Source organism: Rhincodon typus, chromosome 27 (assembly GCF_021869965.1).
Source record: "Rhincodon typus isolate 14 chromosome 27, sRhiTyp1.1, whole genome shotgun sequence".
Taxonomy (NCBI): Eukaryota; Metazoa; Chordata; class Chondrichthyes; order Orectolobiformes; family Rhincodontidae; genus Rhincodon; species Rhincodon typus.
In genome coordinates, this window is record NC_063358.1 from 22646261 (window position 1) to 22665503 (window position 19243).

The 19243-nt window shown below is 40.5% G+C and overlaps 1 protein-coding gene across 1 annotated transcript in view; it reads left to right on the forward strand.

The window, feature by feature from the left end:
- Positions 1–19243, forward strand: part of stpg1 (sperm-tail PG-rich repeat containing 1) — a 56451-nt gene that overhangs the window by 14897 nt on the left and 22311 nt on the right. Inside the window, exons 3-5 of the mRNA XM_048613211.1 lie at positions 1162–1280; positions 13791–13892; positions 14160–14339. Coding sequence (XP_048469168.1) covers positions 1162–1280; positions 13791–13892; positions 14160–14339 — 401 coding nt within the window. The remainder of the gene's footprint in view (positions 1–1161; positions 1281–13790; positions 13893–14159; positions 14340–19243) is intronic.

Here is a 19243-nt window from a genome sequence, read left to right on the forward strand (position 1 = left end):
TTCCTGCTCCTCTGATCCTGCTTGGCCTGCTGTGTTCATCCAGCTCCACACCTTGTTATCTCAGATTCTCCAGCATCTGCAGTTCCTACTATCTCTATTTTCAGATCAAAACTAGATTTCCCTTTCCGCGTTCTGGTAGGACAGGGGTTTTGCCCACCTCAGATTTTTGGGATGGAGATTATTTCACTTGGAAAGCTGTCACTGAGAGAAAGCCAGTGAATGCGACAAGGAAAATCTGAGAGGAAATGCAGCAAGGATGCCACCATTGTTATCAGAGACAGGACGTAAGGCCTTAATGGAGAACAGGTCCAACTTTAAACAAGTGAAGCTTTTGGAGCAGAAATTGAGTGAGAGGATGTCTCTACAAGCTTTCTCCATCCATTTAAATAACTTTAGGTTCCCCAGGCCCACTAGGGAGTACAGGCAAGCAGCAATAACTGGTGCGTTAGAATGGCCATTGATTGGGTGGATGACCTCTGCTCTCACCATTACATCCCACAGACAGGACAGGTAACCAGAGGCAGTCCAAGGGCACAAAGAAGGAGACAAATCAATATTGGGATGATTATTGAGTAACACTGTTCCATTCTCTTACAGTTTTTACAGAAACCCTATGGGATTAGGCAGGAAAATCTAAGTTCTAATTACATAATGTTATTGAATGATCAGACAGTAACAAAATAAAATTGTAAATCACTTGTTTAGACACATTAGTCATTCAACCAGTCTGAGGAAACCAATCACCCCAGCTTTAAATTAAGACTTGTTTTTACATTTTAAGATCAATTTGACATGAAAATGTGAATAAATATGATAGCATTGGATTCAAATTGTTTGAATTGTTTCGATGAAGATTGCATTAGTGCTTCAAAAGTGGCAGCAAATACTTCTGTTATAGTCATCATTCGGCTTGCAATTTATAGTTGATGATATGTAGTTAGACCAGGATAATAGTGAAAGTAGCACAGAGCTCTTGCTAGAATCATTCTACATCTCCATCAATCAACAAATAATGCAGAAGTGAGATGCTAGTTCCAGGAACACCCATGATGGTGATAGGAAATCTTTATTTCTTATTTTATTGTACAAGCTGGTGAATGGGATAGCTTTTCTAATCTCTGTGTCTAATTCTGTTGCTCTTCTGTTGCTGTTGCACTATAGGATGGAGCACGTCAATTACCCCTGCCACAATACCAAGCAAGTATCAAACTGTGAGGTATGAAATTCCTGAGAGGAAGGGGTTTGGTTCTCAAGCAAGAAGGTTTGATGATGATTTCCAGGTAATAATTCTTCATTGTCCACCAGAAGGTGATAACTACAAACACTTCTTTTTCAGTTATTGATTCGAAAATCTATACTGTACATGCAAACACCCCGTGCAAAAATGGTAAATTTCCTTTCAAGATGAAAGACATCAGTCTTAGAAATGGAACATTGCTTCATATGGCTTAAATATTAGGCACTTCTAGTTCAGATTTAGCGTAGATTTAATGCGGAGTAATGGGCCGCAAATTTCCTTAGCTGCTCTACCACACTCCCCCTGTGAGAGACAGGCAGAGGCCATCGTACCAAAGACGTGGATTAAGATGCAGAGTTTGTCTTGCATGCAGGGAACCAAAATTCTGACCTCACCTTGCAAGCCAACTGCGGGTAGGTAGGAGGAAGAGGCTTACTGGAGTACACTGTCCCATGCCCCCAACTCATTCAGATTCCAGCATAGCACTGGAGACCTGTATGCCAGGTGAGATGAGAAGAATGGCTTTCAGCTAGCAATATGGGTTCCAATGGAGGGTGAGGGTCAATCCAGGCATTGGAAGCAGTCTGGACTTCAAAGTCTTTTTTTATCACACTCCTGCAAAGGAGCCAAAAGGGCTTTTGGTTGAAGTGGACATAAGATCTAAGCAATCTCCCAATCATGGTACTAGATTTCCTTCAGTTTAATTGGGGACGTAGGTGCAGAAAGTGTATCTGCATTGACATGGATGGCACAGTGCCTATTGTAAATTGAATATACTCCACCTGACTCCAATAGCATCAGCACTGGTGGACGTGGATAGGTAGAGTGACCAGCAAGCTTATGGAAACTATTTCTTGGTGCAAGCACTGTGACTTAACATTTACTGTGGTTTAAAGTCCTCAATTTCATTTTAAAAGAGAAAAAAGGGAGTTATTCTGGAGAATATTTATCCCCCCCAGTCAACATCACAGAAACAGATCATCTTTAATTCATCTTTAGTCATTTTTAATATAACAAGGAACTGCAGATGCTGGAAATCTGATGCTCAAACAGAAATTCTTTCATCATCCTTCATCATCCAAATTAAATCAAATCATCTGCAGCCGCTGTGAATTCAGAATCAGAATCACATTTCAGTATTTCAGTGGGACTGTGAGGAACATTTTACATAGAACACCACCACCTCCAAGTTCCCCTTCAAGTCACACATCCTCCTGATATGGGTGTACCTTTACCACATGAATCAGGAATGGAGTAAATCAGGAGGGCAGCTCACCATCGCCACCTCAAGGCAATTGGTAATGAGCGGTGGACTCTAGTCTTGCCAATGGCACTCCTTGATTGCACGTCAAACAAATAAAATAAAAACAGAGGTCCAGCAGACAGAGAGTAGTATGAGCAATCTTCATTCCACACCGCGGTACTGTATGAAGCTGTCACACTGTTAATCGCCATGGGATTGTTTCACTGCCACTATCCTCTTCTACAGCACCTACTTGATGTGATCTGGTAGAAGAAAACCACTTGCTAATCTAAAGGGGAGAGTTTCTTTTCTTATACACAATGCAGTTTATTGTACGTCAGTAACTATATACCAGTTACACTGATAGACATTGTTACAATGACTGTGGGAAAGACCTGGATGGTAGGTTGTCCTCGTTTGAATTCCTAAGCTGTTCTCTGACAAGTCTTTATGACCTCCTCATAGTGGGTAGTGCTTAAGGCACTCCTCAATATTAACCCTTCCAGACTCTTACACCCTTATACAAAATAGAGGACTTTCACTTCTCAGCTTTCCCATTATTACAACAATACCTTTACTTGTCATTGGCTGTCAAGCACTTGGCACCTCCTAACATCAAGAAAGATGCTATAGAAACGTGTGTTCTTCCTTTTGTATTCTAACCTTGCTTCCAGGGAAGAAAGGACAGTGGCCAGAATCATAACATCATAATGCCATAAGGGATAGGAGCAGAATTGGGCCATTTGGCCCATTGAGTCTGCTCCACCATTCATGGCTAATATAGTTCTAAAACCAACTCTTCTGCCTTGTCCCCATAGCCCTTGATCCCCTTATCAGTCAAGAACCTATCTATCTCTGTCCTCCATGACCTGGCCTCCACAGCCTTCTACAACAATGAGCTCTACAGATTCACCAGTCTCTGGCTGCAGAAATTCCTTCCCATCTCAGTTCTAAAGAGTCACCCCTTCATTCTAGTCGCATCCTAGTCTCTTCTATTAGTGGAAACGTTTTCTTCACGTCCACTCTACCCAGGCCTCTCAGTATTCTGTACGTTTCAATTAGATTCTGCGTTATCCTTCTAAACTCTGTCACGTTTAGACTCCGAGCCCTCATCCATTCCTCACAATAATCCCTTCATCCTCTGGATCATTCTTGTGAACCTCCTCTGGACCCCCTCCAATGCCAGCACATCCTTTCATAGATGTGATGCCCAAAACTGCTTGCAATACTGCTCGCAATATTCCAAATGCAGTCTGACCAGATCAGAGTCTTTGGCACTTAAAACATTTTCTGGCAAAAGGCAAAAACGGGTTCCTGCCCTACTTGGGTCAGGGAGACTTTGTAGGAGGTGGTCAGTTAACAGGCTGCCTCTATGGTTGCCATCTATTTGAGGGCCTCAGGCGTAACAGGGACATGGGAAGACTAATGGGAGATCCCACAGGAAAGTCCAGCCAGCAGATCCACTGGGAGAGGTGAGCGCTGCTGAATGGGAGGGGCCATTTCAAAACAGCGACACACAAAAAGTACCAAAGACAGTTCTATAAATAACAGGGGTCAGAACTGTGAGCCCCCTCAACGTGGATGGGGTGCACCTGCCCAAGAATTCCTCTGACTGTTCTTTAGGTATTACAGTTTGCTGCCATCAAAAATCCTTGGAGGCCATCTGACTTCCCATCGAGAAGCTGATGCTGAAATTCTGCTTCTAGGCCCCTGACACAATAGGGAAGCTCATCTGGTGCCAAGAAATTCCTGTTAATGTTGGAAAAGCTTTGACTGAGATCTTAATTACATAAGTTCCCTGTTCCTCTCAGAAAAGTCAGTTCCTTATTCTCGAGGCATCCCTCACCAGGAATCATGCTGAGAGGTGGGACCATGTCCAGTGTCACTCCTGATAGAGTTTTCCGCTACTATACTAGCCTCAACAACCTTCAAAATTTCCTTCATTGAGCCAGTAAGACGTTTTGGAAACATTCTGACTGCCACCGAATCCCTAAAGAACTTTCAAAACAATACAACCGTGATGCATGTATGCTGTCACATGAAAGCAGTGGAATATCAATGCCATGTCAAGCAGTTTTGCCTGGGAAGCCACCTAGGAGGCAAAAGAAAACATTTTAAACACTAGAATGAGCTCACACTTTTGCATGTGGCAGTGGATCATTTTGGCTGAGCTCAGAGACAAGGTTAGCTTTGGTTAAAAAAGGGACTTGACCGATCTAACCCATGACACTTAAAAATGCGTTGCATTGTGCCACAGACACATAAATAGAAGTGAAGTGGTTTTCATTTACTCTGGTAGACTGATGAACTGTTTTTTTGTTCTGGTTCTTTGAGGTAAAAGCTTAAGAGTGTAGATCATACACATTTTGGGAATGGTGTGTGAACATAACTGAGTTAGGAGATAGTCTGTGATATAGTAGAATGGCAGTGAGGGGCTGAATGGCCTTTTCTTACTCCCATTTCCAATGTTCTATGTTCTCAATTTTTAAACATTTGTTAAAATGTCAGATTTTATTAAAATGGTGTTAAAATTTTGGTAAATGTATATCTTTTTTCCAAATCAGCTGGTTAAACCAAAGGCAACATCTTTCCCTGGATGTGGTTCCAAGATTCTCTCAATTGCGTAAATTTTTAATAGGAGTGGACAGCTATTTAAGTGGGCCTACAGTAACTTGACTAGAGCCTTCCTCTTGTGACCGAAATGTCTTCACAATCATCTATATTGCTTGTTGCCCCTTGTTTGTGGTGCCTGGCAGAGGAGTGGTTCTGGATCTGAGTTCTAACTAGCATCGGCAGAATAGCTGAAAGATTGGCTGGAAAAGATTACTCATTGAGGCTGGGGAAATATTTCAAAATTAAGATGCAGGGTAGGAAAGTTAATCTGGTGACACTGTGCATGTTGGATTGTAAAGAAAACAGCTTTATGTAGAATGGGACTTGACTGCAAAATTTTGGATCAGTTGAAGTTTGTAAAGGCTAAAAGTTGACAAGGAGAACATTTCAGAAGCTGCATTTTGAAGTGTAAAGGTATGAATGTAGGCTTTAGCACTGGTGGCAAAGAGCTAAACAGCAGGTGGACAAGCATTTGAAGACTCCAGTCAAGGTGAAATGAACATCCACTGTAAGAACCATTGAATTAAACCTATCCAAGCATTAGAATTATTGATGAAGGCCTACAAATACTCAGGAGAGCTTAACCATGGATGATCTCAACCTTGCCATCATTGAGCTTTATAAATTTATAACTCATCCAGGACTTATTATCACACATACAGGCAGTCCCTCGGTTGTAAATGGGTTCTGTTTTGGAGTGCAAACGCAAGTCAGAACACAATGCAGGACAATATAAAAGAGCCATTTATAAATACACAAAATGTTTGTATGTCAAGTCTTTAAAATTACGCCCCTGTTTGAGATGACATTCGTAAGTATGAGCATTCATTAGTCCGATATTAGTAATTGGAGTCCCACCGTGGATAGTATGTTTTTGTTTAATTTATTGCTGCTGGAGTTAGTAAGGTGGCAGAGAGGTAGGATTGAATGTGAGAAGTCTTCCTGTATAAGCCAACCACATGTAAATGGTGTTACTGCGGTGGCAGTGTGTGGGTAACAAAAAGCAGGGGACCAAGAATGGAATCCAGGGCACACCAAAGATGACCATGAGACCACAAGAAGAGGAAGAACTTGAAAATGTCCAAACAAAGTGCTAACAGCAGATGAATATTAGTCGCAATGTGCAAATAGTTTAGACACTTACAAAATGTATTTTCACTTGCTGCTGAATTAGATGCCTTTGTTCAAAATTTTGGAATTTATTGAGTCCTATGATAAACCACCAGATGGCAAAACCAACCACAGGTGGAAGGAAGAGAACAGTTTTTTTCCTTTGTCCTGTGAGCAGTCCAGACTAGGAGCAGGCAGTGTGTGCAAGTGAATGAGAATACATTGCTACTAAATATGCTAAGATTTTGCTGAAAATGTAAGGTACACCTCTATTCAGATTGCCAGTTTTCCGTTTGTTGTGTGGCAAAATCTCCTGTTCAGATAACAGTCTCTTCCCCTTGTCATACTGTAACACTCTTGCCTTCCTTTCAGTTCACATGTCCTGTCTGCTATCTTCCTCTCTCCCCCACTAGGAGTTCCTACTAGCCCCACTCTACCCTCCTCCTTTTGGTCCTACCAGTTTCCACTGCCGCTCTGACACCTGGAACTCTGTTAGGTGCCATGTGTGTGATGTCCTCACCTTGGAAAGAGAATTGTTGCCAACAATATACAGCAGAGTTCCACCGTTAGAGCAGCAGATGGCAGCCAGAAACAACAACAAAGGCAGAGTCAGGAATGTTGTTGGTATTCATCTGTGAAGGTATTGACTGCAAAATACTGAACACATTAATGGTTAATATCCATGAAGGAGTCCAATTTTAACATTTTTAGAAGAATAACAAAAAGTATATGTTTTGAGCTGGCACAGCATTATATTTGCAAATTAGCATTAAATTTGCAGGTTTTATTGTATATGGCGGATTTGAATGTGAGTAATGTTCATGTATGAGCCGTCCACGTTTAAGTGGTGTAACGGAGGGTGGCAGTATGTGGATAACATAAAGTAGGTTGCCAACATTGGAATCCAGGGCACACCAAAGGTGACCTTGTGACCTCAAGAAGATTTGAAAATGGCATTACTGATGTTACCTGGACTGTGAAAGTTGCTGGCAGTATTTGTTAAATAAGCCATTTGAGAAGTCACTAAAGATTGCTGTGGGCCTGGAGTCCCATGTAGGCCAGGCAAGATGATGATGGCAGATTTCCTTCCCTAAAGTATGGTAGTGAAGGAGATTGTCATATTTATAAATATCAGTGAGAGTATTATGCTCACCATAACAGAGGTTGCCTTTCAGTTTCAATTTTGTTAAATGGATTTAAATTCCACCACTTGTTGGGGTCGGATTTGAATCAATTTCCTCAGAAATTACTAATTCCACCCTCACTCCTGAAATGTTGCTATGGCATCTTTCTTAAATTTACCTGAATAGGCAGATAGAAGATGGTAACTCCAACATTGCAGTGCTCCCCCCCCGTTCTGCACTGCTAGTGTCAGCCTAGATTTTTGCACTCATGTTTTGCAGTGGGACTTGAACCCAGAACCTTGTGATACAGAAGTAAGTGTGTTACGGACTGAGGCACATTATTCCATATAGTTGTGCCAACCATGGTTACAGTGGATGTCCCTGGTTCCACAGTATCCAATTGTTCAGTTTGCCTAATTCTTCAAATAATGTTCCCACAGCGTATTGACTCAAAATGGTTATTTTCAGGACAACACACATTTGCTCGTATAATTTGGTTCTAATTGTCCAAGATTAGACTTAGAGGCTTCCCACATATAATGAAACATTTGGCAGATAATGAACATCTTATTATCTGTTTGTGTAACTAGTTTTTCCCCTGGAACAGACTGATAGCTTGTCACCTGAGGCATTAGCTTGAGCAGTGCCAACCAGTATTAAACAGTTCTGACCAGAAGACTCTCACATTCATATCACTTAACCCAACCTGATGTAGATTGGCAACCCATTTGGCCACATTATTAACACAACTTCGGTGACTCTTAGGTCTTGAAGTAGGCCTTAAGTTGAAACTTCGGGGTCAGAGGCCAAGGCACTACCAGCTGCACTACAAGGCCACTCTCGCCCACAATTACCTGAAGATTAATATGTAATGCTTTTATATTCATTGAAGCCACAACATTATGATCAAGGGCAAAGTTGACCAGATCAATCCACTTTAAAATTGCCATTGGTAAAAGTTCTCTGAGTTTTTGTGTTGCTTTCAGGGACCATTATTTTCTCTGCCAAACAATGCTGCTGTCATATGTTGAATATACTGATACACAGAGAACTGGCTCATTTAGCAAATGTCTTCATGGTGACTTAAAGGGATTAGTGGCATGAACACACAATATGGTGGTGAGGTTTACAGATATGGGCAAAGCTATTTTGTAAGCTGTAATTTGTCTAGAAGTTGTGTTCAAGGAGACAGCACCTCAATGACAGCCTCCCTTACGAAACATAAATGACTAAGACCGGTTTCTTCAGATATACCCAAGTAGGTGTGCCCAGGCATTACATACAACTTCTGGATCACGCATGGGTGGATACCACATGCCTGAGGTTGTAATTGTACATGCTTTTGTTCCATCCACATGAATTCCCAATCCTCCTCCAAATCCATGATAGCCATAGGAGTGTTCAAAGAAATTTCCAGGCTGGGCAGTTTGGTTACTCATCTTCTGACTTTCTAAAGTCCTTCAGCCATCCTAAGGCACAAATCCGTAATATAATAAAATATTTGCCACTTGCCTGGTATGCTTCTCCAACAACATGCTCGACATGAGGCAGGAAACAGAATAAGTCTGGGAAGGCTATTGACTAATTAACATGTGATATCAACTGCGCAAAGTTTCCGTAATTGTTACTCAAAGTGTAATAGAAAAACATTCAGAAACTGAAAATAAAGCAAATACCAAAAGGGAAGATCATGCATAATCCAACATTATTGAATTATTTGAATAACTAACCAAAAGGATAGGTTAAGGTAGTGTAGTTGATGATATACATTTGGATTTTCAAAAGGCCTTTCATAAGTTGCCACATTCGTGAACTCGTGACTAAGGTGTGAATATATGGAGTCGGGGGACAACTAGTAGAATGGATAGCAAGTTCACTGCAAAAGTGAAAACAGAGAATAAGATAGTTCCTCTGACAGAGAAAATGTTAGAGGGTGGAGATTTGCAATATTGATGCTGGGACCATGATTGTACAATATTAATTAAAATGTTTTGGACTTGAGAATTAAAATTCCAAAATTTGCAAATGACTCTGCACTTAATCTGGAGGGGAATTTCAATAAATTCCAGGAAGAGATTAAGGAACTTGAAGAATGGATGTGTGATTGATAAGTTAACTTCAATATAGGCATGTATGTAGTAGGAACAGTAAGTTAACCATATACTCCCTTGTAACTAAGTGCCTAACTATGGTAGTGGAGCTGAGGGATCTGAGGGCATTGATATAACAATCACTAAAAGTAATGGCAGAGGATACATAAAAAGGGCAGAGTTAGAGAACTAGAGGATGTTAGGAGAAATATAAGACCACGGGAGGTTAGATACTTAGGGTGGAATGTATTAAAAATACTTGAGGGTCGCTACCATTTACAGATTCCATCCCCACACTTTGTGTCATTATGCCAGCCTGGGACACCTTTCTAGAAGTGGCCAATTAGAGGCCAGCACTGGGTCCACCATCCAATTGAGAGCAGTAAGTCTGTTCCAAACAAAAAGCCACTGCTGGAAGTGGGCATTGCTGCTGCAGGAGGGAGCAGGAACCTATGGTACAGCACATCTAGGCACCTGCTAGATGGGGTGAGTTGCTGTAAAATCCTGATGGCATTTCCAATCAGCCCATAAACAGGCAGCTAAATTTGTTAATTGGCTACCTGCCAGTGATGACCCACCTCTGGGGAAAATCGCTCAGAATCAGGAATGCAATGGCATACTGTCCGAGTATTATTATTTCCTACCTTCCACTTCTTCCTGCCTTCATATCCGCCCTCTCGGGACTGGGAAGTTTCCGCTAACAGAAATGGAAAGCCTATGAAGAAATTTGAACGAAAAGATAAAAACATTGTGATAGGAAACATAGATTAGTGAAGATGATAATGCTAACCAGCACAATGCACTGTGGACCAGGATTCAGGTAGATTCCTTTTGAAATAATTTGAATTTGTAGACGTTCAGAGACAATAAGGGGAACATTCAAAGAATGGAGTCTAGACATACCTGGGTAATTTTTCACATTGTCGGATATGTGCCAACATTGTAGTTGTACTGGATTAGCTTTACTAGTGGAATAATTATACGGTAGAGATCCTCAGCACCACAACCCAGTCCTTAACCATTGCTGTATCAAATGCACTCAACTATTTCTTGATACCACACATATGAATTAAAATAAATCAGTTAGTGTAAAATACTTTTAATCAGTTCTCTATTCTTTACTTTTCATTCCATTTCAATCACTGCATTGTCTTATTGTTTAGTCACCCTGTCTGGACATGGTACAAGAGACAGCTGGGGCAGCTTGGACTTAAACACAGATTTTCTAGCCCAGAGATAGGTACAATACCACTGTACCACTGTACCCTTGCATCATCTTATGCACGCTATCCAAGAAATTATCATTACTTTTTGTCAAAGCCCTGTCGGATGTTAACGAACCATGTGAGGGCATATTTCATTTGGCCTGATTGTTCATCAGCTATAAATATCAACATTTATGGTAAAGAACAATTCTATTTATTCATTTCTATGTTTGAGGGCATTGTACACCTCTTTATATTCTGTCATGGGAAGGTTAAGATTTGTTTCTGATCTCTGATTGCTCCTGAACTGAATGGCTGTCTAGGCTTTTTCAGAGGGTAGTTAAAAATCAACCATATTGCCATAGGTCTGTAATCATATGTAGGCCAGACTGGGTAAGGACAGCAGATTTTCCTCCTTGAAATGAATAAACAGTCGATGATAGTTTCATGGCACCAGTGCTGAGACTAGCTTTACATTCCAGAATTACTGACTGAATATAAATTTCACCAACTACCTTGGTGGGATTGAACTTGTGTCTTGTCAAGACTTTGAAATATAAACTGAGAAAAATGGACGTCTGACATCTTGCAGAAAATGAGCTTTTTGTTTTTTTTTTAACAACTCCAAGGTAAAAGGTGGAACTGAATGGTGTTCACTTATTGGTTACACAATAAAATGTAACTTGTGGAGAAACTGCATTTAGATGCTTTTGTCACGAAAGCTGGCACCAGGTGCCTTTCATTTGAAAAGGAAACAGGCTTTTTTAAGTTACATTTTGTCACAGAATGTGAGAGAGCAGTTGCACTCAGACTATCAGAAAACCTGCAAGCAAATACAGATCTCTCTCTCTCACTGTCTCCTTCCACAAGTAGAAGAAAACCACACCTGGTTATAATCTCTTCCAAACTCTTCCATCAGGCAGAAGACACAAAAGCTTAAACATACATACCAACAAGTTCAAGAACAGCTTCTTCCGTACTGTTATCAGACTTTTAAATGCACCTCTCAAATTATCAGATCTAATGTTGATCTTGCTTTTGTGAACCTTTCTCACAGCCATATCTTTGTATTCCTCACTCTGTTCAATCACCCTGTGTGTGCAAAACAAAACTTTTCACTGTACTTGGTTACATGTGGCAATAATAATAAATCAAATCAGTAAAATCAAATTGAAAAGAAAAACTTCTCTATCAAATAAAGACCTGTGTCCAGCTAACCAACCATGAAATTGAGACTCTTCTACTGTTGACAACAACATGATATCATCACCTACAAAACATAAGAGCTGTGAGAAAACCACATCATTTCACCATTGTGATTTAGACTCTTAATTTACAGAATATCATGGGTGGAAAATACAGGCAAAAAGTAACAAATTCTGTCAGAGTCCAAATGACAAGGGTGAAATTATGTGATGTTTTTCTGACCTTGTCTGTCCTATTTGTGAAAGAATGTGTTTGTTTAGCTGTAGTGGGTACAGTCTCAGTTTGTATAGGAGCAATTAATAATCCATTTGCCACATGTTAAAGAATGCGTTTGTGTACAACAAATAACTGTGTTTTCTTGTTTATTGATGGAAGCTGATGTGAGTTCCAGGAACAGTGAGACTTGCTTACCAGTGTATTCTTTCCATTAGGGTCATGAGCTCTGGGTTATGAATCCACTGACATGACCACCACACCACCATCTCTGACAACACTTTTCCAATTGATTCCACTTCATCTGAAATCACCAACCTAATGAGCTGTTCGTGGATACTAGGTTTCAGTCCAGCCAGGACAACGTGCTGCCAAGCCCCGTTATACCTTCTGTCCAAATTTGTACAAGTAAGACGAATTTCAGAGAAGTGAGAATGACTGTTCTTGGCATTGAGGCAGAATTTCATTCAGTGTAGTATGAAGGATTAATAAAACTAAGAACAATGGATGCTGGAAATCTGAACCATAAACAGAAATTGCTGGATGAACTAAGCACATCAGGCAGCATCCCTGGAGAGAAAGCAGAGGTAATGTTTCAGGTCCAATGACCCTTCTTCATGACCGGTATGTAGGTGCAAAGGAGCTGTAGCAAAATCTATGTCAACATGACTCAAGGGGAAAACTCTCCACTGGTTCAAGTCATACCGAGCACAAAGAAAGATGGTTGTGGTTGCTGGAGGCCAATCATCTCATCCCCAAGATATCACTGCAGGGGTTCTTTAGGGTAATGTCCTAGGCCCAACCCTCTTCAGCTGCTTTATCAACATCATCTCTTCCAACATAAACACAGAAATGGGGATGTTTGCTGATTTTTGCACAGTTTTCAGTGCCATTCACAATACTTTAGTCCACACCTGCATACAACAAGACTTGGATACTATTTAGGTCTGGGTTAATAAGTGGCAGGTAGCCTTCATGTCAGATAAGTTCCAGGCATTGACAATCTCCAACAAAAGAGAGTCTTTGACATTCAGTGGTGTTAGCATTGGTGAAACTCCACTAGCAATATCCTACAAGTTAGCATTGACCATAATCTAATTGGGCCAGCCCATATAAATATTGTGGTTACAGGATCATGCCTGAAATTGGTAATTCTGCGGTGAGCAACCCACCTGTTGACTCCTTGAAGTCTGTCCTCCATCTAAAGGCATACACCAGAAGTGTGAAAGAGTACTTTTGATTTGCCCAGATAAGCGCAGCTCCATTGACGCAAGAAGCTCAACACCATCCAGAATAAACTAGTCCTTGATCTGCAGGCCATCAACAACCTTAAACGTTCATCTGCCCGTTCACCAACACACTGTGACTGAATTGTGTATCATTTAAAAGGTTCAGTGCAACATCTCACCAAGGCTCCATCAACAACAGCTTTCAAACCTGTAGTCTCCATCAAGTAATAAGACTAGGGCAGCAAATAATTTAAGAACAGTCCCATCTCCAAGTTCTATCCATGTCACAGGTCAACCTGGCATGAAAACATTATCACTGAGTCAAATTTCTAGAATTTCCTACCTCAAAGACTGCAGCAGTTCAAGAAGGCAGCTCACCAGTTAGGGATGGGCAATAAATGCCCATAACTCATGAGTGAATTAAAGAAATTCCTGTTCTGGTGATGATTATCAATGGAAACAGTAATAACATTTCCTACTGTTTTGATCGGTAAGTGTTTACACAGGCTTTCTTTTACAGAATGAAAATCCAGGACCAGGTTCCTATGATTACGTTCATAAATCAATCGAAACTTTCAGCACCTCTGTCTCCAAAAGAGGAATGGGTGGACTTGCATCCAAAGTGAGTTATTGCATTTTCTCCTCATAACGTAATTGCAATATCAAGGAAAATATTCAGCCCTTGTTTGGTAATTGCTACTTGTTCCACCAATAGCTGAGTCTTTATACAGACAGCCTCAGTAAACAAAAAAATGACAGAAACTGCATTAACATACGATCCAAGGTTTGTGCATTGGAAATGATAAGTAATTCCAGATTAATCTAAATGTACATTGATTTCCATGATTGCTCCAATAATAAGACCTCTTTATCTTTTCCCATCATTTAGGCATCCCGTCAAGGGCGGAGAAGCACTTCTCAGACTCCTGGAGCAAATGCATATAATATTCCATCTCCAATTTTATCAAAGGTTGATTATCACCTGGGGAACAGCAGTATGTTCCAGCGTCCCATTGCCATGAAAATGGATGATCTCAAAAACGTAACACCAGGCCCCAATGAGTATAATGTGAGTAAGGCAACTCAAGATCTTTGAAAGGTTACTGCAATTGGAGAAATTATCAGCAAGCTACCACTTGAGTGAAGCATCTCTGCTTTGTTACAATGCACTCCAGATGGAGGTGTCAAATAATTCAGTATTCATTACAATGATTTCCTTGAAGTTTGCTTTACTGTTCCTTTTGAATATTTATCACATGAGTATGTAAAATTTTGAGTTGGCAAAAATGTGAAGTGATATTGTTGTTCATGTAAGGGTTTGTTTAGCTTTACAGCTATACAGGTAGAAATGCTGATGGAGGTAGAAGTGTGATTATAATATCTAACTTGGGAGTTTCACTTCTACAATTCCTGAGTCACTATTATCATATATTGGAACAAAGATACTAATCTGATCACAAGTAACTTGACTAATAATTCAGTGTAGCGCTATAGATGTGCCACATTATTGGAGACACCAACTTTCAGAATGGTCTAAATGGTAAGGTCAAAAGATTCCATGGCCTCCTGCTAACTGGGCTCATGCGTCTTCAGTTTGTGGGACCTGTTTTGCTCGAATCGGCTATGCATTTCCGAAAGTTAAAATAGGGATTGAATTTGCATAGAGTTACGATATTAACATCAGAAGCATACACAATAATGATATAGCAATGATGGCAGACATGATTAAATAGTGAAAGCTGGAAAAGAGCAGAGGTCGTAATCAAGTGTAAAGATAATGTGCTTATAGGCTAAGCTGTAAGTAAAGTGTTTTTTGCAGAAAGTTCCTTGGATTCAAGCTGTATCATTTTGGGAGATTGGACAGAGTTAGGCAGTAACGCATAAAAAATGGTGGCAGCTGAAAAAGGCAAAAAGAAGCATCAAAGTCAGCAAATGAAGTCAATCTCCTGATGAAGAAGGAGACTCCCGAGGACATTGGGGCTCTGTGGAGTGGTAGAATACTGGAAAACAGACTCAGAGACTGGATAACCATGACAACAACCTGTTCTGCAAGCAGTGTGACAGACACAGTACCAAGGGAACAGCTCAAGAGCTCAGGAAAACACAGAAGCTAACTTTGCCATGCTTCTGAAAACATTCCATTGCAATTGAGGGATCAAATCAGAATAAGCAGTGGGAAATTGGAAGAGACAGGTTCACGAGGTGTAAAACTGCTTCAGGATTAGACAAGAAAGGCCAGAGGACCCGGTCAGAACATTACTTTACACTGTTGGAATGATCATGAATGAGGTATTAACAAGACAGGGGCATTGGTGAGAACGTAGCATCACATGAAGAGGTATAATTGGTCTTCAACACTTATTTCAATATTTGTTAAAACTTAATTATTGAACCGGCAAAGTTTAATAGAAGGGAACAGAGGCCAGATAAAAAGCAGAGATTTGTTCTTTACAGGCTGGGGGAGCATTGCTCTTATGAAGAGTGGAAAATGGAGTTGATTCATGAACAGATTATATTCAAGATGGCAAACAAGACTTCAAAAACAGAATTGGGAGATCTTTCAAGAAAGACTGCTGTGCTGTGGTAAAACTTGAGTGAGACAACTCAGTTCGTTGGCTGCAAAGAAGAAAACCACATCATGCCAAAAAGGAAAAGAAGCATGCCAACCATCACTTTGAAGTGCCTTCAGTGTAAAGGTAACAAGAGATACAAATGGGAAGAATATTCACATTGCCAAATTGTGGAAAATATTTAAATTTCTCTGTGATTCTAAACTGCAGACACCTGGAAAACAGTAGGACTTTGGAAACAAGCAAGGTCAGAAAGAAAAGGTGAAAGAAATCATTGATTCTGAAAACAAACATTGGAATGTCAAATTGAAAATAAATGGTTATCTCACCGAGTTTAAACTAGATACAGAAGTTGGCATTTTGGTATTATTAGATAAACTTAAACGGCTTAAACAAATTAAATAACAACCATCACCATGAGATTACAATGTCCTGGATGAACATCATTGAATTTTGAAGACCAGCTAACAATGAGAGTCATGTATATGAAAAGAGAAATCATGGAATTTCTCTATCTTATTTGGAGTCCAGAATGTGCTCTGTGAAATAGAAAGAAATGCTTAAAGCTGACATTAATTTGTAAAGTCAATGAGATTGCTGATAAAACGTAAACAAATTAAGTTCACAATGACCTCCCAAACTTTTTCACCAACTTGGGCAGTTAAAAATAAAATACCACATCACCCGATGAGATAATACTCAACCAACTTGCTACAAGTCAAGGAGAGTCCCTCATTCACTCTTGGAAAAAGTTAAGGAAGAAACAAAAATATATGCTACAACAAAAAGTGGTTTCACTCACTCACCAAGATGGTATTCAGTTTAGGTTATGATTCCAAAACCAAGTGGTTTGATAAGAATCGATCTGGATTTAATTCAGTTCAATAAAGTACCAAAATTGAGATTTACCCAATGGCTGTACTGGAATGAAGTCTAGCAAAACTAACCGAGAGCACCTTATTCACCAAACTGGATATAAACAGTGGATTTTGTTATTTCTTCTGGATGAAGATTCTAGAATGTAATCACATTTATCACACCTTTTGAGTGTTATTGTTTTAATTGTTTACATTTGGAATCATGTCTGCTGCAGCAGTGCTACAGGGAACTATGTCTAACACATCACAGTCACAAACCCTTCCACATCTCTGCCCCTCCTCCAGCAGCAGTGTGTCCAATCCACAAGATGCAGAAATTCACTAAGGCTCCTTAGCCAGCACTTTCCAAAACTATGATCACTACCTCTAGAAGGATAAAGTGTACTGATGCATGGGAGCGCCACCACCTGTGAGTTTCTCTCCACTTGTCATCCTAAATTTGAAATACATCACCGTTCCTTCACTGTCATTGCGTCAAAATCCTAGAATTCCCTCCTTCATGGCATTGTGGCTCTACCTGCAGCAAATGGACTGCAATGGTTCAAGATGGCAGCTCACCACCACCTTCTGAAAGGCAACTAGGGCTGGGCAATGAATGTTGGCTGAGCCAGGAATATCTACATCCCATGGATGAATTTTAAAAAATTGGAAGGCATAAATTGTTGTGTAATAATCCACATGAATTAGATGCTAATAACTGAATCCACAGAAGAAGAACATGATTGAAACATTAGAACATAAAGCCCTACAAATGCAGAAATGCAAGTCGGCAAGACCTGAGATAAAATTTCTTCGGCATATCATTCAAGCTGATGGAATCACAGTTGATCCAATGAAAAAATGTTGATAAGAGAATTCCTCTCTATGGGAACATCACAGAACTTCAAAGTTTTCTCAAAGTGGCCAATTTTCAAACTAATTTGGTGAAGGTTAGGAGCAGCTCAGAGAGAGAGAGTATGGTATAAGAATAACAGAGATGAATAATGATCAGAGCAAAGACACCACAACTGAGATCATATATGATTGGAAAAGATCATGGTATCATAAGGAGAAATGGTAATGTATTGAAATCATCGAACAAAGGAAGATAGAATAAAAGCCAAAAGAATTGCAGATGCTGTAAATCAGGAACAGAAACAGAAGTTGCTGGAAAAGCTCAGCAGGTCCGGCAGCATCTGTGAAAAAAAAATCAGAGCTAACATTTCGGGTCCAGTAACCCTTCCTCAGAACTGATAAGAATCTGTCTGGATTTAACTCAGTTAAACAAAGTACCAAAATTGAGATTTACCCAATGGCTGTACTGGAATGAAGTCTAACAAAACTAACCGAGAGCAGCTTATTCATCAGACTGGATTTTGCTGTTTCTTCTGGATGAAGATTCTAGAAAGTATACACTTTTATCAAAGCTTTTGAGTGTTATTGTTTTTTTTTATAGAGCCCCTACAGTGTGAAACAGGCCCTTCGGCCCAACAAGTCCACATTGAACCTCAGAGCATCCCACCCAGACCCATCCTTCTATAAACCCACTCAGCCTGTACATCCCTGAACACTATGAGCTATTTAGCGTGGCCAATTCACCTAGCCTGCACATCATTGGACTGTGGGAGGAAACCGGAGCACCCGGAGGAAACCCACACAGTCACAGGGAGAATGTACAAACTCCACACAGACAGTCGCCTGAGGGTGGAATTGAACCCAGGTCCGTGGCGCTGTGAGGCAGCAGTGCTAACCACTGTGCCACCGTGCCACCCCTTCAAAGAAAATGCTTTAATTGTTTTAAAAATTATTTTAATTGTTTACATTTGAACTGAGAAAGGATCACTGAATCCGAAACGCTAACTGTGAACTTTTGCTTCACAGTTGCTGCCAGACCTGCTGAGCTTTTCCAGCAACTTCTGTTCTTGAAAGGAATATCAACCCCCACCCCCTCATCGGCCTGGGATTCTGACCCAACAGCTCTCCATAAACCTAGGAATCTCCCTACTGCTAGACCTCACCTCCCCCTGCAACCCGACCCCCGCCATCTTTCCTTGCCCCCAGACCTGAGATGCCCTTTCCACTGCCACTGTACCTGACCACCAAGCCCCACTGCCCCTCAACACTCTCCCACCTCACCCCCGGTGACACCTCCTCCACCACTGAACCTGATGACCCTCTCACACCTAGTTCAGTTTCCTGTTTGTGATTGTCACTCCTCAGAAATCTGGCCCAGCGTGTGTATAATAAGTAAGAGGTTCTTGGAGAAAGTTTTACAGATTCAAGCAGCATTATTTTGAGAAATTAAGCAGAGTCAGGCCCTGCACAGAAGGAAAAAAAGAGATTGCGAAGTCAATTGGAATGTTCTGAGAATGTGACAAGTGCTGGATTAAAATAAAGGGTGGGGATTAGTCACGGGGATGGGGTTGTAGCTTTAACCCTGACAAGGTATCTGCAGCAGGTCTAAAGTCTGTAAACAATACACACAATTTTGTTACATGGAACAGTTACGTACAACAGTTCTAGGTGGTCATGTTTATTTAATAAGA